This window comes from Sus scrofa, chromosome 3 (genome assembly GCF_000003025.6).
Source record: "Sus scrofa isolate TJ Tabasco breed Duroc chromosome 3, Sscrofa11.1, whole genome shotgun sequence".
NCBI classification, from domain to species: Eukaryota; Metazoa; Chordata; class Mammalia; order Artiodactyla; family Suidae; genus Sus; species Sus scrofa.
The window spans coordinates 69,841,664-69,864,366 of record NC_010445.4 but is presented as its reverse complement, the minus strand read 5'-3'; the positions used below and the strand labels follow the sequence as shown (position 1 = coordinate 69,864,366).

Here is a 22,703-nt window from a genome sequence, read left to right as displayed (position 1 = left end):
AATGTTATAGTAGCTACATTTAAAAGGTAAAAAGAGGGAGTTCCCGTCGTGGCTCAACAATAATGAACCTGACTAGTATCCATGAGGACGCAGGTTCAATTCCTGGCCTTGCTCAGCGGGTTAAGGATCCAGCATTGCCATGAACTGTGGTGTAGGTTACAGATGAGGCTTGGATCTGGCATTGCTGTGGCTGTGGCATAGCCCAGCAGCTCTAGCTCCAAATTGACCCCTAGCCCAGGAACTTCCATATGCTGCAGGTGTGGCCCTAAAAAGACAAAAATAAATAAATAAATAAATAAATAAATGAAAGTAAAAAGAGGAAGAGCTTCCTTTCCTGTCCATTTGCACCTCTTATAGGCATCCTATCCTAATAAATCTGTTTCTTGCCAAAAAAGTAAAAAGAATGTGATAGAAATAATCTTAATATATTTTATTTAACCTCCAAACATCCCAAATATTAGTATCATAATGTGTAATCAACACAGAAAATATTAATGATATTTTACATTAAAAAAAAAAAACACTCAGCCTTCCAAATCTGGTATTTTACATTTACAGAATATCTCAGCTCAGACCATCCACATTTCAAGCACCCAACAGCCACATGGCTTCCATATTGGAAAGCTCAACTCTATAAAATAATAGCTCAATTCTGTAAAATAATAGCTAACATTTACCAAGTGCTTACTGTATGTGAGGCACTGCTCTAAGCCCATTGGGTGGGAATTATAACTCATTCGATCTCGGGATAGCGCCACAATGTCAATGTGCTTATTATTGTCTCCATAAGCACCTGTTACTATTGTAATAACACCATAATAAACTGTTGGCGCTTTTGCAAGCCATTTTCCTAATGTGATGGGGTGGACGCCAGGGGGCAAAGGCTTATTGAGTCAAGGGGAAATGAGGGAGCCAGGAAGAGACTGAAAGTTATTCAAGAAGTTTGGTGATGAAGAACAGGTTCCCGAGTAAGGGAAAGAGGAGGACATAGAGACATGAAGATAAAGTAGGCGGAAGAGGAAAGAGGGAGATGGAAGGTAAAAGGGAGATGGCTGGGGATGTTTTGGACCAATCTCTCAAGAGCAGGTGCTCTGCTGGATAAACATTGCTTGGCCTGTGCTAGGGGTCAGGATGCTCACCGCAGCTTCCCAGCTTGGGGTGGGGCTGGGGTGAGGGTGGTAGCCAGACGCAAAGACACCTCTACCCAGCGGGTAAATGCTATGACAGAGTGGTGAGAGTGGGGAGGCTGGAGGAGCTGAACTGAGTTGGGAAGAAGGAAGTGGGCCAGCAAAGAAGTAAAAAGGGAGAGGATATAGGCTTGAAAAGTGCTTGACTACCAGACCTGGTGGTTGGTTGGATGAGGAGGACGAGTGAAAATGAGGATTTAGGGATGATTCCCGAGTTTCCCGCATGGCCAAGAGCATGGAGTGCCTCTCTGGAGTCAGGCATTGGTCCTGTGCACCACAGACTTACTCGGTCCTCGCAGAGGTCCCATATAATGCTTTCCATTTCACCAAGGTGCAAGCTCAGGCAAGATTGTCGGCCCCAGGTCTCTCTATTAGTAGATGGATGAGGCAGGATTTGAGCCCAGGTTATTCCAGAGATGGAGGGAGGGAGGAGAAAAGTTGATGTGGGGGGGAGGGGGGAGAGCCAGGCTGGATGGTCTGGATCTCATCCTCTGAGTAAGCATCCATCTGACCCCTCTGCAGAAACGCTGGGTTTGGGGAGATGGGGACCCAGGGAAGGGACTGGGCCTCTGGCAGCTGCCAAATGAAAGGTAAGACTGTAGGGAGCTCCAGCAGAACTCAGCAGCCTGAGAGGGAGGCCAGAAGGGTGGACAGGAAGGGCTGGGGAATGGAGGTGGGGGAGGGGCCACAGGTTTTGGTTAATGTGGGCAGCTGTCCACGATGAGGAGAGGAGTGTGCCCAGTCAGAGGTCTTGGGGAGAGGTCTTAGAGCTTGGCAGGGACTGAACAGGGGAGAGGGCCCAAGAAAAGCCTGGGGTGTGGTGGGGGCATTTATGCTGGATCCAGATCACGGTGGTAGACTTAGAGACCTCCTGAGTGTGACAAATTCTTCTCTTAACCTGCAACAGGGAAAGCAGAAATAGAGGAAACCAGTAAGGGATAAATATCTGCAGAGAGAGGGAAGGGAAAGAGGGAAATTAGGAAATTACCAGAAAGGAAAATGAGAGAAAGGAGCACTGGGAGAGGGGAAGGGGGGGAATGAAGGTAGAACTCCCATTACCCAGGGCACCCAGGTACCCCATCACCAACCGGGTGAGAGTCTGATGCAAGTCTGATGTGCAGTGGGGGAGGAGTGGGGGCACCTGAGCCAGGTCAGGACCACTGACCTGTGCTACCTCACCCCAGACCATGACCAGACTCAAGTCACTGGTCCTGTGCATTTCTGTTTCTTCATCTGTAAGTGGGGTTCATTACAGACAACTGGATGTCAGAGTACTTGGAAAGCACCACAAGGGAAGGTGTTATTATAAAGGTCAATCGATTTATATACGGAGAGCCATACAAATGAAAGTGGATGTGGCCAGTATAGAAATGTCTAGGAAGGGCCCAGAAGATTCCTAGCTCCTCTATCTGCCCAACGTCCAGGATAGCAGTGGGGTAGAGGATGGGGGGCCTGCAACTGGACAGGTGAGGTTCACCTCTGGCAAGGGGCACAAAGCCCTGGGGCCGAGTTCATCTTGATCTGGCTCCTGTCTTCTCTGTCGCAGGCCCAACACTTGGTCTGTGCCCCAGAGCACAGGCCCAGGCAATGCTTATCCAACTAAACCCGCGCTCTTGCGGGGACATTGCTCCCACAAAATCCCCGTTGTCTCCTTTCATATAGGACGAAAATCTCGTTCTATGTCTTTGCCCAGTTCAGCACCCTCGCCACCCTAGTGATAGGGCCTGGTAGGTCCTTGTCCCCACTCAGCTTGGAGCCGCTTTCCTTTAGCTAGGACTGAGGATGGGGCAAAGGGAGAAGGGGGAGGAAATAGAGGAAAGGGTGGAGGGCGGTGCGGGTAGGGAAACAGGAAAGCGGGGTAGTGACAGACTGCCTGAGACAGAAGCGGGAGAGAGGGAGAGACCAGCACAGTGAGCCAGGAAGATCCAGAGAGGCCAGCAAAAGAGACACAGGCGCTCGCATGGATTCGGTAACGAATCCTTCCTCAGGCGTTTCTGGGGCGCCTTGGAGGTGCTCGGCCCTGGTGTGTCCAGGAAGCGAACGGCTGCAGGGTGCGGCAGTCTCCCCCCAACCCCCTCTCTGTCCCCTCTCCACCTCGCCCAAGGGGGCCGGAACGGCTACGACGCGCGGGGGCTTTTCGGAGCAGTCGAGTGGAAAATAGACTTTAACCCGCTTTGTGGCAACAAGGGCGCCCGGAGCGCTCTCCGGGACCGAGGCTCCGGGCGCTCAGGCGGGCCACTCCCAAGATCCGGCCTGGAGTGTTGTAGTCAGGCTACACGAAGACCCCCTTGGCCTCGGGGCGCCGTGAGGTCCAGTTCGGATCCGCTCACCGGGCCACGGCCAAGCCGCTCCTACCCCGGCAGAGGCCAGGAAGTGATCGCCCTTCGGTCCCCTTCTCGCAGCGCACTGGCAGGTTTCCGGTCCCAGCCCCTCATCACCGGCCAGCGCCCTCCTAGACCTGGACGCAGTGTTTCCAGCGGCCTGAAAAGGCCCAGTTGAAAGTTTGAAGAACATTAGTTTTCCTTCCCAACTGCCCTCTCACCCCGGGGAATCAGTGTACGAAATGGAAAGTGGCTGGAGTAGTGCTCCGCTGCTCCGTGGTCGCCGCGGGAAGGCGAAGGTCGAGGGAGGCCAGGCAGCCGCTAAGATCCCGGGATAGCCGATATGTTTTGGACAAGGACTCAGATCTCACGGCCACCTCCAATTTAAGATAATGCCGCCAAGGCCCAAGCCTTGCTGGACCCACCTGCACCTGAGCCCCAGGACCAGAGGAGACGAAGAAAGCAGATCGACCTGTCCCGGTACCAGTCAGCCGGGCGCGGTGCCCTTGACAGGGCCTAGGAGGGGCTTCCGAGCCCCGAGTATTGCAGCTTGTGGACTGCAGGGTGACCGCTCCGCCAGCTCCTCTAGCTCTGTCCCCGGCCTGGACCCTTGTGAAAAATACTGCGCGTCCCCTTCCCGGAGCTGTCCCCCCAAACACCCAGAAAATACGAAACCTCACGAACCAGGCCGCGGCTTCAGACTGCGGCCCAGGAGACGGATGGTGGGTGATCCTGAGGGTTGCTGAAGGAGCAGGGAGCTGGTTCTCGGGAGAACCTATTTGTTGGACCCCAAACACCTACATTCCACTCGGATCCAAGTTATCTGAGAGCTGAAGCGGCATCCTGGGACGAATTGGAGAGGGTTCAACTGATTTACACACTGGGGAGTGGGTTTGGAGTTTTCCCCGAGACCCAGGGTCCTCGGACTCCTCCTTCGGCTCCCGCGTGGGTTGACACTGTTGAGACGGCCGCCAGACTCCGCTGAAGGGCGGAGATGCGAGAAGACGCGAGATGGGTAGGAGGCCTAGATCGCCCCGCACAAGCTCCAGTCCGGTTTTTGCCTCCGACTGCTGGCTCCTTTCCCCACCCGCGGTCCCTCGCCCCGCCCCGCCCCGCCCCCCACCTTGGGGCAGGTGAGCGGCGGCCAATGGGCGAGCGCCGGGCAGGTGCCCGCTAACTCTCGCTTCGGAGCGCGGTGGCCGAGGCCGGGCTGGACGGTGCCGGGAGGACCGGGGGCGGGGGTCGGTCCTGGCTGGACTCGAGAGGGAGGGGGCCGGGCTCAGCCCCCAGGCCGTTGAGGCAGCTCTCAGCATCGCACCCAGCCCGCTCCAGAGCGAGCGCCGGGAGCTGCCCGTTCGGCGGCAGAGGCCGGCGCGCCTAGCTGCGCGCGGTGGCCCGTTTCCGCGTTTGCTGGCTTGCACGCCCCTCGCCGCTCCTCGCCTGGCTCGTGGGCAGGGGCTGAGCGCGGGCGGGCGGGCGGGGGAGGTGAGGGGTGCTGGTGTGTGTGCATGTGCCTGGCTGGGTGCACACCCCGCACGGCGGCGGCGCCTGGACGCGGAGCGCTCCCCAGAGCCAGGCTGCCTCGCTCGGCTCTGGCGGCTGCGACCATGTTCCAGCCCACAGCCAAGCGCGGCTTTACCATCGAATCTTTGGTGGCCAAGGACGGCGGCACCGGCGGGGGCACTGGCGGCGCGGGAGCGGGCTCCCATCCCCTGGCGGCTGCTGCCTCGGAAGAGCCGCTCCGGCCCACGGCGCTCAATTACCCTCACCCCAGCGCGGCCGAAGCGGCCTTCGTGAGCGGCTTCCCCGCCGCCGCGGGCGCGGGCCGCTCGCTTTACAGCGGGCCCGAGCTCGTGTTCCCCGAGGCCATGAACCACCCCGCGCTGACTGTGCACCCGGCGCACCAGCTGGGCGCCTCCCCGCTGCAGCCCCCGCACTCCTTCTTCGGCGCCCAGCACCGGGACCCTCTGCACTTCTACCCCTGGGTGCTGCGGAATCGGTTCTTCGGCCACCGCTTTCAGGGTGAGTGCCCACGTTGTGTCCGCTTAGGTGGTCCGCCAGCGCCCGCGCTGCGGTGGAGCGGGGGAGGCTCGGGGGCGTACGGGGCTTTTCAGAAGTTGTTGCTGAGAAGGCTGCGGGTCCGCAGAGGCCGATGCCTAAGCCGGGAAGAGTAGCCCCAGATCCATCCGGGCTTCTTCGGTCGGGGTTCCCTCTCAGAGGACGAGGTGGACCTCCAGGCTTTCCCAGGAACGATGCCTGTCGAGACGCCAAGTCCGGATGCATCCTTGGAGCCTCTCCTCGTCCTCCCCGCGGCCTGCTTTCATCTCTCCCGGCTGGGCCAGTCCCATCCCAGAGAACGCAGAGTCCACCGCCCTCCTTCCGACCCAGCTGGACTCGGGACCATACTTCGTTCGTTCGCACTTCCACTAGCCAACTCCCAGGGATCCGCCTTCGCTGGGGCGTCGAGGCAGGGGAAAGTCCACCTGCGCGCCCTGGGTCTGTGGGAAGAAGGGGCAGAGGGGAGGGCAGACTGGAGAGTTAATGTTCACTGTTGAGTGCTCCGCTGTCTTGGGATGTTTCTCAGCAATCTCGGCCCGACTTCTCCAAGTCACACGTGCCTTTCGGACCCAGGGTGGGGAAGGTTTGCAGTAGCAAACCGGCTTCCTCCGCCGCTCGCCGACTCTAGGAACCCACCCGGCCGCTGGGGAACCGACTGCAGTCCTCCCAGGCAGGGGGCGGGGGCAGAGGGCTTTTAAGGTCGTAGGCAGTCTGAGCCCCCAGGTCTGCACTGGGCGATGGGTTTGCTAAAGAAGATCCCCCCCACCCACTGCTCGCGCTCTCTCTCTCCCTCTCTCTTCCTCTCCCTCTCTCCCTCTCTCTCACACACGTACACAAACACACACAGGTTTCAATGATCTGACTTTCCCGAAGGAAAGAGTTCCTTTAGTTTGAGTTCGTCGTCTTCTTTGAATTTGTTGGGAGTTTTTTTTTTTTTTTTCCTTTCTTCCTTCTCTCTTTCTTTTCTTTCCTGCTTTTTTTCTTTTTCTTTCTTTCTTTTTTTTTTTTTTTTTGGAGTGGCCTTAATTTGAGAAGCGATTGATTTAGTTTCCGGTTTTATTTTGCTAGGTAGACCACACCTCAGTCTTATGAGGTTCCATGACTCAGAGCTAGGTAACCTGGCTTTTAGCGAAACAAATGAAAAGGAGATGGCTAGAGCTTCAGCTTCTGGAGTTACTGTGATGGTAAACTGGGTCTACACAGTCAAAATAAACTGGATATTTGGTACAATTATCTAGCTATCAGAAGAAAAATGATCCCTTGAAGCTTTAGCTGTAGTTGCTTAACTGTTTCACCTAAAGCTGCTTTCCCCGTCCCGATTTATCAGACAATTTTCTCAGTCCCATTTGGCCAATAGACACTGACCCAGCAGATCCCACTAAATAAGATAATGTAATTACTCGAGAAAGAGCCTGCCCTGGGGATTTGAAAGATTTGCCCAAATCATCGGGAAAAAAAATGCCCATGGTGTCAGTTGCTATGGGCAAGAAACCTGTCAATTAAAACCAATGTTTACTGATAAAATGAAGTTTTATTTAAAATTGAGCAAACCACCTCAGTCCTCTCTGGTGTGGGTCCCAGGCCTCGGTCTCTAAACCTGGAGACCGCGGGCCAGTTTGAGGGTCGCGGCTGTTTGTGAACCTAAGGGCCCGGGGCAGCTGAAGGACAGGCGATTAGAAGGCTAGTAGAGGATCAGGGGCTAAGAGGAGAAAGCAGAGCCGGTCTTGACCCCTTGTGGTCTTGGCTCACCCGGAGATGGCCTCCCCGGCGACGCCCTCGGCTTTGGACCCTACTCCCCACGGCCTCCGCACCACCTTTCCCGCCTCTGGCCTCGCCCGCGTGGGCTTGGGGTGCGAGGGCCGAGAGCGCCAAGGGTCGAGGGCGCCTCGAGAGAGATCCACCTCCGGTTCCGAGAATCCCACGTCAGGCGAGACCGAATAAATCCTCCGCAAAACCCTCTCGGAAATTGCCGCCGCTTCCTGAGCCCATCAGTCCCGGCGGCACGTTGTCGAGTTGCAGAAATGGTTGCATTTTCCTCCCAAGAACTGTGTCTGGACGCGGAGATGGAGCCAAATGTGGCCGCATTTTTGAACACCGAAATCCGTTGGGCACTGAAGGGCTTTTTGAACCCTAAGACGTTTTGGCTTCGGAGCAGCCATCGTCGGGCCAGACCCCTGCGACCCCGGCGCCCTTGCGTCCTGCGGTCCCGCGGGGCTGCAAGCCGAGCCATCTCAGGCCCTCCGGCGCCGCGTTTTCTAGAGAACCGGGTCTCTGCGCTGCTCTTTTCAGCCCCGTTTTAGTGTAAGAAGCGAAACCCTACACGAACGAAAAGGAACACGTCTGCGCTCTGTGCGCAGCGCTCTCCAGCACGCGTTCCCGGCGCGCAGGGAAGCGGCTTCTCCGCCGAGCAAGGCGGTGGGAGAGGAAATGCCAGCGCGGGATGGTCAGGACAGGCGGCCGGACCCCGAAGCCGGGGACAGCTTTCGAGGCATGGAGGGGAGGGGCTGGCAGAGAGGGGGAGATAGCCGCACTTCGGTACTATTTCCCTTGGACTGCAGGAACTTTCCAGGCTGGGGAGCAGCGTCGGGAGGGGGCCGTGGGAGACTAGGCCCTCTGGGTAATGGGCCGGTGCTTCAAAGGGCGCCTTTGTTCCAGCAGGAGGAGGGGGGAAAGAGGTTATCTCCGCTGCCGGGCGTGCCTCTCTCTCTCGTAGCCTCAGGCCCCTCCGCCCTGCCATCCGGCCCAAGCCCCCAACCTGCCACAGCTTCTCCTGGAAGGACTGCAGCTTGAGCCCCGGGCCTTGGAATCCCTACCTCCCACCTCGTGATGCCTTCGTCCTGGGAACCTCCGTTGCCGTTGCCTTACGGGGGCCGCAGAGAAAGGCTGGAGGAAGATGGGGTGGGGTGGGGTTCAGTTACTAGCTCCAGGTTAGACTTCCCTAGCCCACTTTCCACCTGTGCTTGTATAAAACTGACAGCCCACTCTTCACAGCCCAGAATTATTGCATGGAAGCAGGCCACACCGCACCTCAGCCCCAAGCTTGTTTTGCCTTTCTGGTTCAAGTAAGGGAAACTGAAGCCTTGGTAGGGATGGCTGAGGCCCCTTTCCCATAGGTCAGAATGAGAGCCGCCCAGGCACATAGGCACCTAGGCACTACCTTGGTTCTTACAGAAAGCTGTAGCTATTGATTAGTTTATCAGGAAGGTGAGTTTTGTACTAAACATATTCTTCCTTATAGGGAAAAGCCCTGCTTCTTTTGAAATCAAATGTTATCACTAATCAGCATCTTGAATAATTTTTCCTGGCCTCCACTTCTTCTTGGTTGGGTGAGAAGGATTCCTGTGTTTCTGCACATGCACACGTAAACTGCAAAATATGTGCTATCTGTCCCTTCAGGATGTGACAATGAACTAGGGCCATTCTCTCCCCAGTTGAAGGAGACCCCAAGCAACCTAGCATTCCCCTAAAATAGCCAGGCTTGAGGTAAAGGGGCATGTGTATGTCAGGACAGAGGATCTTGTTGCTTCCACCCTCTGCTTTGGGTTTATAAAGACAAACACAGAGAGAGAACCGTACCACAAAGTCACCAACACACACCATGGAATTACAAAACAGCCATCAGATCACACACGCTGAGCCAGGCAGCACTGCACACTGCCCTTCACACCTCTGCAACCCATTCATGCACAATTCTGGGGCCTCTCCACTCTGCCACCTCATTTCTGGACCAGCCTGGGCCAGTCAAGCTGCTGAGGCCAAACCCTGCGATCCCAGGGGTGTGCTTTCTCCCTCTTCAGCTCATTTGTCCCATTGGTTTTTGACTTGAGCTCAGAGTGAGGTTGTTTTTTGAAGCAAATCATGTTACTATCAATAAGAAGTGTTTGCTTCCCACCCACTTTCCCCGCCTTCCTCTGCCCTATCATAGTGGCCCCTTCTTGAGGCTTTAATCCGTCTTATTCCTACCTGAATCATTCTCCTCCTTTCTCTCCCTCTTACTCCTCTTGCCAGACCACCTCGCCTGATCATCTCTCCCCTCTGCCACCACAAGCTAAACTTCTTAATGGCAGGCCTGAGAGTCCTGGGTCTGCCCCCACTTTGAAGGCCCCACTGGGCAGGGTGTCACCCCCCCATCCCCCCATGATATGATCTCACTCCGTTTTTGTAACAACACAAATCCAGCCACTTGAAATGGAGAAGGCAACAGGAAGTTGGTGACTTCTCCCTCTCCGGAGACTCCCCATCCCCACCCCCAGGCACAGGTCCTTCATTCCTAGAAAACACCTGGGCCACAGAAAACCTCAGCAATAAAGTTTGCCTGTGTAGATGTCCAAAGCCCACGGACTTGGAGAAAGTAATGTCTGGCAGTTTCCACCAGCAGAGGGACAGAAACAGTTACCTGGAGAGTTTCAGCAACAGCTTCTCAATGACGGGGCCTTGCTTCACTCACAGAGATATTTCCAGAGATGGGAGATCACATCAGAATTATCCAAACAATTGTCTTAAGAACCACACAACAAATCAAATTGAGTCAAACCAGTGGCTGTTCCTGAAGAAAGTAATTGGATCAGTCAATCCCAACAGCTAACTCTGTCAAAACATTTCATCTAATGCTCTGCATTGTTGGTGGGTCAAGGGTACTGCTATGTGCCATTGCCTAAGAATCCAAGGGTTGATGTCCAGACTGTTAGCCAGTGCAACCAAGCCAGAGGTTGTGTGAGGGCCTGGTAGGGGGCTCACTGAGACAGGAGCTGTGGGTGGAAGATTGTTTCAGCTTTTGTAATTCCTGACCCCATCACCCCAGCCTCATCCAGCCCAACGTCAGCCCCTCCCCCTGCTTGTAGGAGCTAAGTCCCCATGAAGGCCAAGGGACAGGTACACTCTTTGAAAATCCTGTGTGGTAGATAGGAGAAAAAGACAGTAGGGAGGCTGGAGCATATATTTACACACGCCCATGCAGAAACCAATATGTCTATATCTATATATATTAGAGAGAAAGATGACATCTCGATATTTATACACGTTTCTTCAGCATGGAACTAATCAGGGATGAAGCAGGGCCTTTTCCCACCACAGAGCAGTGCATCTCCTGCAGGAAGAGAATTTTATCTGAAGGCCTGGGGAGGAGGGGAGAGGGGGAGAAGGGGGAAGAAGAAACCTGACTTTAGACCTCCAGGTGCTGCCTGGATGTTAACTAAGCCCCTGGCCGATCCTAACTGCTTACAAGGTGGAGACCCACCTGATTGGCAGGAATTTTCTGCAGGCTAGTAGCCTGAGCATTTAGTTGCAAGGCTGGTTGAAACAGTATGAACAGAGAGTTCCTCGAGCATCCCCTCTAGTTCCTGAATCTGGGTTTGGGATAGGGATGCCTAGCAGCCTGGCTGTTCCTCTTCCCACCGTCCCCACACCCAGCCCCTTGTCCACTTTTGGTCCACTTTGAGGGAGATAAGACGGGGCAAGCACCAAGCGAGCTTCCCACCCCTCGGCCTCTTCGGCTGCTCCAGGCCCTGTGGATTTGAGCCAGTTGGCGCCTCCCCCGGCCTGGGCCCACCTCCTGGCCCAACAGTGATCCGCACCGCTGCGATTCCGCGCGGCCCCCAATCCGATGGCTCTCATCCGGGAGGTGTTGGGGAGGGCAGTGGAGTTCAGGGAGAGGAGACGAAAGGGGAGGGGACAAGTGGGGGTGTGTGTGTCGAGGGCAGCGGAGCGCTCCGGGGCGCGTGCGAGCGCGGCGCGAGGGCTGGGCTTGGCCGACCCCCGCGGGCGGCCGGGCAGCCGGCTGCGGCTCACGGCGCCCTTCTCTCTGTCTGTATCTGCGTGTGTTGCCGTCGGCGGCGCGGCCGCAGCGAGCGACGTGCCCCAGGACGGGCTGCTTCTGCACGGCCCCTTCGCGCGCAAGCCCAAGCGGATCCGCACGGCCTTCTCGCCCTCGCAGCTGCTGCGACTGGAGCGTGCCTTCGAGAAGAACCACTACGTGGTGGGCGCCGAGCGGAAGCAGCTGGCCGGCAGCCTCAGCCTTTCCGAGACGCAGGTAATGATCCGCGCTCCGTCCGGGGGCCAGGTGCAGGCGGGGCGGGCGGGTGCGGGAGGGGCCGGCCTCGCCCCCAGCCCTCCCCAGCTTCTCCCGCCACCCCGGCAGTTCTCCGTGCCACGCCTGTCTTCCCTGCGACTGCGTTCAGCCCCGCCGAGGCCACAGGACTTTTATTAAGCCGTTAAGGGCTCACCAGAAGGTTGGGATCAAATTTTATCCCGACCCAGCTCCCACCGCCCGCAGCAGGTGCCAGTTAGTAAGAGGCCGCGGGCGGCCTCGGGAGCCAGCGCAGCGCGAAGCGCCCAGGCCGCGGTCACTCTGAGCCCATCGGGGCCCTCTGGTGCCATCTCAGTTCTGCGGTTACTGCAGCCCTTGCCTCGCCACTGTTCTGGGGGCGCTCAGGGATATGCGGGGTGCCCAGGCCTGTTCCGCCCTGGCTTAGCTGCTGTGCGCAGAGGCGAAGCGGGCGCAGGGCTCCACTGCCCACCATCGGCTGTGCTGTGGAGAGCAAGCCCTAGGGTCCTCAGGTTTAACATCGGAAGCAGAGGGATTAGCCAGAGAGCGCGCAGCCCTGTTGTGGGTGCGAGGGAGGCTCTGATCTCTGCGCAGGCCGCCTGGCAAGGCTCTCAACTGTGGTTGTGTGCGCGGGTATCAGCGGGCATGGGGGGGGGGGCTGGGAATGGTGGGAAAGTAGATTCTGGCACTCAGGGCCTGTTTTCAATCACTTGCAGGGCTGTTGAGTTGCGGCGGAAATAAACTCCAATGGCATTGAAGGGGTTTGAACTGGGTGAAATTACAATCACCACGTAGTTATTTTTGTAATTGATGATTAAGAAAAAATATGTACAGAACTAGATGGGAGTTATAGGGAGACAGTTTGGGTTTATTGTTAAGCAAAGACTTTGTCATAAATAAATGCTGTCTGGGAAGCACCGCTAAGCTCTTGGTCCAGCCGGAGGCCAATGCGCTGGTGTGGCTGGCTGCTGCCCTGAAGGCAGATTTTGGTTTCTGGATGGGCTTTGGGAGACCTTGACTCACTTCCTCCCTGACAGCTTCCAGATCTGCAAAGAGAGGGGTCGCCTGAGTGGCTCGGCAACTCGTCCCCTGTGGCCAGCATTTCATCTTCTGCTCCCCTCGCCCTATTTACAGTACCATCCTCCATCCTAGCCGGGACAGTGACAAAGCCAATGATTGGGTGCAGGGTTGGGGTGGAGTCAGGGTACAGCCTGGTATCTCCCTGATAGCAGTGAGGCTAGATAGAAGTCTTGGTGGGGAATCGAACCCAGACTATGTCCCCAGCTCCCTGCCCCCCCCCCTTTCCGCTCCATCCCTGTCTATCTGATGCCCTATTTCATCAGTGCCTTGCTCCAGTCTCCATTGCTGGACCCTGGGCTTTTCCAGATTTGCTAGCTGGGCTGTTCTACTGCAGAGATAATGCTTACAAAACAACGGAATTAATTTTAAAAACGTTTTAAAGAAGGATGTATTTTTTAAAAGTCAAGTTGGTAAAACAATACCCCCATTTCCCTCTTGGCAAACTGTTTTGTTCTTTGTTTATTTTAAATTGTTGTTTAAAACAAGATGTCAATTTAAGAATGGTGTTTATAGTTAACTTCATTTACAAAGTAATAGTTATTAAATTTTAATTGCAGAAGTGTAAGACAACAAAACCGCTTATAAGCCCACCGCCCACAGATTAACACTTGTTGAGATAATGTCATTGTTTTTAAACTTGCAGTTTTTTAGCTCAGTGAGAGCATTTTTAATTGACTTTCTTTCAACTGAACTTATGTGCCTGTCAATATTTGCTCCTAACAATGCCAGTTAGCAAACATAATGATTGTTTCTTCCATTTTTATTATAAGATGCCTACCCATATATTCCAAACAAAACCAGAGAGAAAATATCCAACTTCACAAACTCTCAAAACTCATGGCTAATCTTGTTCTATCTATAAATGAGCTGGTTTAAACATATGAAACAAACAGAAAAATAATAGACCCATGGGAGGTTTGAGCCTGAGAAATCTTCTTATAGAGATTATACCACCTCACCTGTCTTTCCAGGTAAGGCCTTTAAGATGGAGAAATGAACCGGGCAGAGCTCCCCAGGCAGGCAGGTGGCATTTTAGTATCTGCCTCCCTGCTAACTGACTGTGGGACCTTGGGCCAGTTACTCAACCTCTCTGAGTTCTGGTTTCATCATCCAGAAAATAAGTGGCTTAGGGATTAAAGGCGCTTAATATGAACTCGAATAATATTCATTCTCATCCCCAGTGCTTCCCTTCCCTTTGTTTAAAGAAATATGTCACTTTAGTGTTATAATGAGATCCAAACCTGGGCTTCCTGACTCTTTGTACAGTCTTCCATCAGCAGAACTGTCTTTCTGTCCCTCTTATAACTATCATTTGGACCTAGGCTAGATAATTAACTAATCATCTATCCACCTCTCAGTATTTGCCAGGCAAGCTTACCTGTCATTTCTAGCTATCAGCTATTTGTCAAGCATCAGTCACTCCTATCAACCCCCTGCCATCTATTTCTACTGTCAATATCTATATTTGTCTCTCAGAGCTCTCTAATCTGTCCCTTGCAGATAGCTATTTTATATCTACCAAGGTACTTCTTTCCTGTCTGCTCTCATTACATTGCCTCCCCAAAGCTGGTTAATTTATATTTCCTATTTCCTATTAATTCTATCTTCTTAACAATAACTCCTATTCTCCCAACTGTTGATTATCTCTTTATCATCTACTCATTTTCTCTTCTGTATGTCTACCGTCCATCTCAAACTTCTGTCTCTGTTGATCTTTAGCAGTTGACAGCTAGTATATGCCTGTGTCTGTCTGTAATGGTTATCAATTTATGGGTCTCAGTTGCTGTATCTGTAAGATTGAATGACATGAACTCTGGGGTTCTTTCCAGCCCTGAGCTTCTGGCCCATCTATACTCTACTTCTCTGTATTTCTGTATAATCCATCCCTCCTCCAGGTGCTCAGACCTCACAGCATATCACCCCTATGTCATCATATGTGTAGGACTTTGCTGTTGTTTAATAATCTGCCATGTCCAAATGTCAGTCTGTGCATTGGTTGAACCCATGTCTCAAAAGAAATCTTAAAATACAAATTCTAAGCCCTGCTTGGGAGATTCTCTTAAGAGTTCCAGATTGGGACCCAGGAAAGTTTTTGCAAATAGGTTTCTGGGTGATCTTGATGAGCAATATGCCTGAGCATCTCAGCTCTGGGAGGCGGAGGCCAAGCCTTCCTATTTCTTGCTGTGCCCCAGGGCCCAGTTCAGGGACCAGCAAGGACTAGAAGCTCCATAGACAGGTACTGAATGAATGGGCAAATTTCTCTAGATTGTATACCTGTCCATTTGTTAACTTTATCATTTCCCTTACTCTCTGCTGTCACTGCTCCCTTTCTGCCCCTTTCCTTCCGTCACTCCCTTGCACTTTCATAGCTGATTGTTGATCTAGATGATCAAGTTTTATTTACAGTTTATGGATAAAACTTTCAGGAGGGGTAAGCAGATCAGTGTGGGGGTCTTAATTCAGAGTTCAAGGGTATCTGTGTGCCCCAGACTCTAGGATAGAGTGTTGGGGGTGGACAACTTGGGCTTCTTTGTTGGGATAGAGCTGTAGTTTGGTTGGGAGTGGAGTATTTGTGCTGGGATGGCTGTGAGCTAATCCAGGAAGTGGAGGAAGGGACCCTGGGCCAGGGCCAGTTCTCCCCTTAGGCTCTAATTATTTGCTCCTCATGGATGCCATGCAGCCCAGGAGTCTGACCAGGGTGGAACCCATCCAAGCTTCAGTCCTGGTGGCTGGTGAGGCAGACTTGGGCCTGGGTCAGATCAGAGCCTTGAGTGTGAGAATGTGTGTGCACGCGTGTGCAATGGGTGTATGTAATAGGTGTGCACCCACAGGCGGGCAGAGGTGGGCTTAGTGTGACTGATGCCCAAAAGTCACATTCTGTCACGTGGGCACATGACATGGAGGGATCATTGCATGTGGGCGGAGGAGCACATTGGTTTTAGGGGGAGTGACAGAAGCATTTGGTTGCTCCAGGCTGATCAATTATTTGTGTTTCCAGCTGTTCTGAATAGTTCAGGAGGTGTTTCTTGACCATCTGTGACTGAGTTTATGAGGCAAAAGAGTGCAGAAATGTGGTCCTTGGCCTCGGAGATTCCTCATTCAGTTCTGGAGCCTAAATGCCAAGTGCACATGCTTGTGGGGTGTGCAAGGAATGAGTGACTGGAGTCCCACAGCAGCCACAGCTGTGGACTGAGGGGGACAGGGGAGAGCTTCAGGGTTGGGAGGTGCCTGGGAGACCGCAGACATGGAAGGCTTGGCAGGATGCGTAGGGTTCGAATAGGTGGGAAGGAAGAGGAAGGTTTGAGATTAAGACGAGCGGGAGCTGTTGAGTCTGGTCATCATCTTGGGGCCAGAGAGCAAGGTGGGAAGTCTTGGGAGACAGGAGTATGTGGTCACCTGCCTGTGGGGCTGGGGGCATCGTAAGAAGACTTCCTGCCTGCAGTATTCTGCCTTTTGAGGAACAGATGAGAGGGAGATTGCTGAGGAACTTGAATTTTAGGGAAAAGTCAAGAGACCTTTGTTACTAGCTCACTGCATGTCGCAAGATAGCCTCATCCCTTCGGGAAGTCTAGGCTCTTCTCCAAGAACTTCTGTACCTCTGAAGTTGGGAAAAGGCAGGGGAGATAGGGGAGACCAGAGTGGTTCCCTGAGAGTGTGGTCCTGAGGAGGCAGGCACATCCTGTGATGTCTCCCTGAAGGTGAGGGCGAGCATCCGGGGTGGTCTGAGAGAGGAGGCGACAGGAAGGCTTAAGGAGAATTAGGGCTCTGGTTGATGGGGAGTCAGAGCTGCCCTCAGTTTGGTGAGGGTCTAGCTTAGCCTGGCCTCGGGCTTGCCCTTGAGAGTAAGGGCAGTTCGCATGGTCAGATGTTAGGAAATGGGTCCCCAGGGGAGAGGGCAGGGAGGAGAGCAGGCTGAGAAATGGCATGACGGATGTCTCCAAGCTGCTGTCCAGCCTGGGGCCATTCTCTGTGTCTGAGGATGACAGAACAAGTGAACACAGGCTTCCTAAAGCAGAAGACATAACAGCGGGGCATAAGGAGGAACTTCTCGCATCTGAGTTACAAGACTCAAACATCCCTTGATAGAGGTATCTGATGAACTCCTTGAGGAGGGAACAGGTATTCACCTGAAAGTATGCAGGGACCAGCAGCCACTGACTCCTCCATTTGGGATGGGCTCAGACTGGGGAGCGGTTGAAAAGAAGGGATCCAGACCTGGTTCATTCGCAGGTAAATTCTGAACCAGTGGCTGGAGCTGTAGTTTGCCTGTACCTTCATGTGTCCATTCACTCAGCATATCTCCATTCATTACTGTGCACAATGATCAATCCACGGATGCACCGTCGCTGCATTCATTCATCCATTCATTCATCCACAGCAGTGTCACTTTCTTTATCTTCCCTCACTCAAGGTGACCCTTGTCCCCTCAGCCATGGATCTTCCTCTCCACCTTCCCCCTCAGGAGTCGTTAGTCCAGAAGTTCCCATGATGGCTCAGCGGTTAGAGAACCTGGATAGCATTCCTGAGGACGTGGGTTCCCTCCCTGGTGTCACTCAGTGGGTTAAGGATCCGGCGTTGCCGTGAGCTGTGGTGTAGGTTAAAGATGCGGCTTGGATCTGTGGTGCTGTGGCTGTGGTGTAGGCTGACAGCTACAGTTCCGATTGGACCCCTAACCTAGGAACCTCCATGTGCCGCGGGTGCAGCCCTATAAAAGCCAAAAAAAAAAAAAAAAGGTAGTTATTCCAATCCACAGCATGAAGAATTAAGAAGAGACCCTCTTGTGGAAGCACCTGCTGAACGAGGCCAGAAAAAGGATCCCATCTCTCCAGTGGTTAACACTTTCCAAACCCATTTTCCAATTAGACTACATTCCCTCTGCTCTTGATTTTCTCCTGTTTTCCAAGGTTGACCCAAGCACCCCTTTCCTAGAGCATAGAGCTAGGTCACTTCACCTCTACCCTGCTTGCTGAGCACACCTGGAACATGCCCACTGGGGCACCAAAGCGGGTTAATACACTGCTTTCGTTCCTCAGGTTCCCATCGTCTGATGAGGAAGCGAGGTCTGAGCAAATAAATTCACGCATTGCTGGGGTCGCTGTTACCAAGACAGAGAAAAGCACTAAGGAAGTACAGAGGGGCAATGGGGCACTTCTAGTCTAGGGACACAGGAGGGACAGTGTGTCAAAGGCCAAGCAAGAGTATTCCAGATGGTGTGACTCAGACAAAAGTGGACAATCTTGGAAGGATCTTGCTTATCAGAAAAACTGAGTGACACTGAGTGAGGTGGGGACTTGGGAGACCACAAGGACCCTCTCCTCAAACCCAGAGGACTCAGATATGGGTGAGACCCCTGCCACCAGCCAGCATCCCACGTGTGCCTTGGGGCTTAAAGAAAGGTGTCAGAGCGTGGCAGGTGCAGCATAAGCACATGATCTGGTTCCTTTCTAGATCCTCCATTCTCTAGAGAGGGGGTTCTGGGGTGACCCCAGAGTTGCCTGGCTGGGCTCAAGAACTCATGGGTGTCATTCTTACCTTTTACTACACTCAGTTCCTTTTCTTTTTCCAAATAAAAAAATTACTATTAATTGGAGTTCCCATCGTGGCTCAGTGGCTAATGAATCTGATGAGGAACCATGAGGTGGAGGGTTCGATCCCTAGCCTTGCTCAGTGGGTTAAGAATCCAGCATTGCCATGAGCTGTGGTGTAGGTCGCAGACGCGGCTCGGATCTGGCATTGCTGTGGCTGTGGTGTAGGCCGGTGGCTACAGCTCCCATTCGACCCCTAGCCTGGGAACCTACATATGCCGCGGGAGCAGCCCTAGAAAAGGCAGAAAGACCAAAAAAAAAAAAATTACTATTAATTGTTATCAGTAGTGCATTAAAGAAAAGTCAGAAAGTGGAAAGAAGATAGAAAAAGTTATCCATACTTGGGGTACATTTCCTTCTAGTCTTTTTTTCCCCATGCATAGGCTTTGTTTTTCTGTGGTTGTGATCACACTGTGCCCGAATAGTGCATCCTGCCATCCTCCCTGATATTTCTAAGTCACAAGCATCCCCTTGTTATTACAGTCTTTGTAAACAGCATCTGGACACTCAGCCCAAGGCTGTTCTCCGGAAGATAGCCAGGCTGCCTGAGGAGAGAGTTTTCATCCCTGTTTCTAGAGAGCTGCCTCCTTGACCCTAGTAGCTTTCAGGGCGAGAATATTCAGAATCGTGTTTCATGTGGGTGTGCCAGGAAGCTTTCCCTGGCATGAGAACATAGCCTGTGCCTGAAGTTCCACCACTGAAGCTTTCCTTCTTTGGGTCAGTGATGCTGGGCATGGGTAGCAGCCTGGGTCCATCCCTCTAGAGGCGCATCTCCTTTCTGGAAAGAGACTGGGGAGTATGTGGCAAGGGGAGGGGCAGGGAGAAGGTGCAGAAAGGAGCCCTTTGTCCCTGGTATTGCCCAGGGCTGGCCATGCATAGCCCTCAGCCAGCCCACCCGGGCTCTCAGGAATACCGCCCCAGCCCTGCATCCAGGCTGAGTCACATACATACATGCCTTGCACAGGAGGCTGGGCGAGCTCACCCGCCTACGGGCTGGCACAGTCACTGTGGACTTCAGGGCGGGGGGCAGGGGCCAGGATGGCTGCCAATTGGTTGTGCTGAGAACCACCCAGGACCCAGCCAGCCATGCCAGGGGAAGGTGGGCATGGAATCCAGAAGCCCCGCACCTAGAGCATCTACTGTCCTCCCTGCGTGTCTGAGGTGGGCCATGCAGGCAATGGGTTTGAACCTGCCCAGGAAATCAGGGCAGAAGGCCTCCCCTCCCTCCATCCACCAGGGCTGGGTTTCTCATCTCTTCCTGTGCCTGGCTGGCTGCTCAGCGTAGCTCTGAGCATCAGCTGCCCTCACACCAATCCTCATGCTTGAAAATCGATGGGTAGGGCAGGTGGTGCCATGGAAACCCTGGAAAGGGCTGCTGTTAGGGGGAGCCCCCCGGTGGGGTGGGCTCCATGGAGGGGCCAGAGGGAGTGTCTAGGAAGGGTGAGGCCCGCTTTGGCGGCCACTGCCTGGCTTTTTGGCGAAGGCCAGTGCTTTCCACCCATTCTCAGGGAGCAGGGGCAGAACGGGGTGGTGTTTCTGGGGATTGCCCTTAGCCCCACCCAGGATTCAAGGCTCTCCCTCTGTAGTCACTGCTACGACCAAAGCTAAGGTGCTGTCATTTGGCTACATGACTTAGCACTCAGCACTCGTGGGCACCATGGGTCACTGCGACTGTAGCCGGCAGCCTCTATTTGCTCTTCAAAGATGCTCATTCCCGGGAAACCATCCGTGCCTCATCGCCCTGGCCTGCGCCCATCACCTTCCCCAGGGACCCTCTGGAACAAAAGCCCAGAAGGTGCCCTGGAGCTGCAAGGGCCCCAGAAAGCATCCCTCCTGTGGATGAGGGACTTGAGTCCAGAGAGGGGAGGGAATGTAGCAGAGGATCAGCACCCGGGCCCCTCCTGCCACCCGGGAGGGTGATCTGGTCTGGCCTAGTTCCGCAAGTCTGCATTGCATCAAGGTCTGCAGTCAGGAGAACTTGACCAAGGCTTCTTGCAGAGTCCTCAAGAACTCAGACTAGTTAGGAATCAGCATGATCCTCCCAGATTATGTGCAAGAGGATGTTAAGGGCTGTCTGTGTCCTGGACACGGAGCGCATGCTGGAGGGACAGGGAGAAGGGATGGATGATGAGAGATGGGACTAAATCTGGGGAGCCTTCTGGGAAGAGATGACCTTAGCATCACAGACCTGCCCCTGCCTTCCCGACCCCCGCTGCCTCCCCGTCACAAAGGATGGTCGTCTGGTCTGTTTGACCCCTCCGCTTGTCAGGGCTCTCACAGCCTCATGCAGAAGTAAGTGACTGTCTGTGTTTAAAGAGGAGCTCACTTCTGTCCCCTGGGATTTCTTCTGACCATCCCTTATGTGACCTGTTCCTCTATCTGATTGGCTGTAGGGACCAGTGCTGTGGGGGCAGAAAGCCCAAGCGCTGCCCCGGCTGGGGCTGCAGACTTCCCTATGTTTAAGGAGGGTGAGGCCTCCTTTTGGTGAGTTTCAGACTATCCTGAGGAGCTGGCCAGAACTCCCCACCCACCCAGCTCTGCCTCCTATGTGGGAAGGCAGGGATCCCACCTGAGGTTGCTAAGACAGGGTCCTCTGGCAAAACAGAATGCCCTAGGTGGCATGAGAAGTTAGAGGCTTGAATGGCAGGGTTGGTGACCAAAGGAGTGCTGGCTCTCCTGGGCACTGCTCTGGGTGTGGACACCACCTCTTGGTGATGCAGCTCTACCTCTTTGTGCCACAAAGGGCCCAGGGTGGCCCAGGGCGTGGGGCCCACTCCAGGCCATCAGGGATCCCATCAAGACCCAGGTGATGGTTTTTCCTATGTTGCCCCTTTTACTCTTCACATCAACTCTGTGAAGGAGCAGTTATTAATCCCTTCTCTGAAAATGGGCAGAGGAGTTCCTGTCATGGTGCAGTGGTTAACAAATCTGACTAGGAACCATGAGGTTGCAGGTTCGATCCCTGGCCTTGCTCAGTGGGTTAAGGATCCAGTGTTGCCGTGAGCTGTGGTGTGGGTTGCAGACGAGGCTCGGATCTGGCGTTGCTGTGGCTGTGGTGTAGGCCAGTGGCTACAGCTCCAATTAGACCCCTAGCCTGGGAACCTCCACATGCCTCAGGAGCGGCTCAAGAAAAGGCGAAAAGACTAAAAAAGAAAAAAGAAAAGAAAAGAAAATGGGCAGAAACCCAGGTGTCTGGGGAACCAGGATGCTTGGCAGCTCCATGACCCCGCCCTTCCTTCTGTTGAGAGAGACAGGAAAATGGCCTCTCTCTGGCCCGCTGTGCCCCCTCCCTGGCCCCCCTCACCTGCCTCTGGAAGGGCGGTCCTCCAGACCCATCAGGTGGCACCCGCCAGAGGAGAGGACCCTGGGCTCGGTTCCCAGCTCAGCCGGAGTGCCGAGGCCCTGGTGGCTGCTCTGGGGGCCTCCTGGGTGTTTCTCACCTGTGCCCCTCCCTCCCCGGCCCAGGTGAAGGTGTGGTTCCAGAACCGGAGGACAAAATACAAGCGGCAGAAGCTGGAGGAGGAGGGGCCTGAGTCGGAGCAGAAGAAGAAGGGCTCCCACCACATCAACCGGTGGCGCATCGCCACGAAGCAGGCCAACGGGGAGGACATCGACGTCACCTCCAATGACTAGGGTGGGCAGCCATGAACCCACGAGGGCGGAGTGCTGCTCGCTGCTGGCCAGGTCCCCCCTCGGGGGGCCCAGCAGGACTCTGGCCACTCCTTGGCCGGGCTGCGTGGACGCCTCAGGTCATGGCCCCAGAGGGCTTGGACCCTGGGGCCACCACCGACAGAGGGACAAGAAATGGGCTGGCTGAGGCCCGGGACTGCTCTAGCTTCTCCTTGGAGAGCCTGTCTGCCTGACCAGGCTGCCGGCCACTGCAGTCTCCCAGCCACTCTCCATTTCTCTTATCTCCTTTTTGTTTCAATGCATTTCTGTTTTAATTTATTTTCCAGGCACCGGCTGTAGTTCTTAGTGATCCCCTTGTGTCTCCCTTCCCTATGGGAATAATAAAGGTCTCTCTCTTAATGACATGGACATCCAGCCCCAACCCCAGCGCCCGTGAGCCTGTGGTGGTGGCTGCTGTCTGGCTCTGAGGGCCAGGGGGGCTGGCAAAGCGAGCTTGTTGAGGGCCTGGGAGCCTGGGGTGGGGCTTTGGAGAGTCAATCCATTAACTCTTCTCCTCTGTTGGTGGTTGACCCTGGTCTCAGCTCCACCTCCACAGCAAGAGAAACGGAAGTTAGATACAGAGAGGGACTGCCCTGTGTCCTGAGGGAAGCCGTGCTCAAATCTTTCCAAACTTACTGAGCAGTGGGAATCAGGTCCAGATGGGTCGGGGAGGAGAGAGCATCCATACGTCCCCATGCTTAGAGCTCTGGTGGCTTCTCCAGCTGGGGAAAAACCAAAGGACTCGGGGAGCATTGGGGGC

The 22,703-nt window shown here is 54.2% G+C and overlaps 1 protein-coding gene across 1 annotated transcript; it reads left to right on the top strand.

Moving 5' to 3' along the window:
- On the top strand, window positions 427-22,306 carry EMX1 (empty spiracles homeobox 1). The gene is made up of 3 exons (XM_021087381.1): window positions 427-5,530; window positions 11,410-11,594; window positions 21,740-22,306. The coding sequence occupies exons 1-3, from the start codon at window positions 5,017-5,019 to the stop codon at window positions 21,905-21,907; spliced, it is 867 nt and encodes a 288-aa protein (XP_020943040.1). The 5' UTR covers window positions 427-5,016; the 3' UTR covers window positions 21,908-22,306.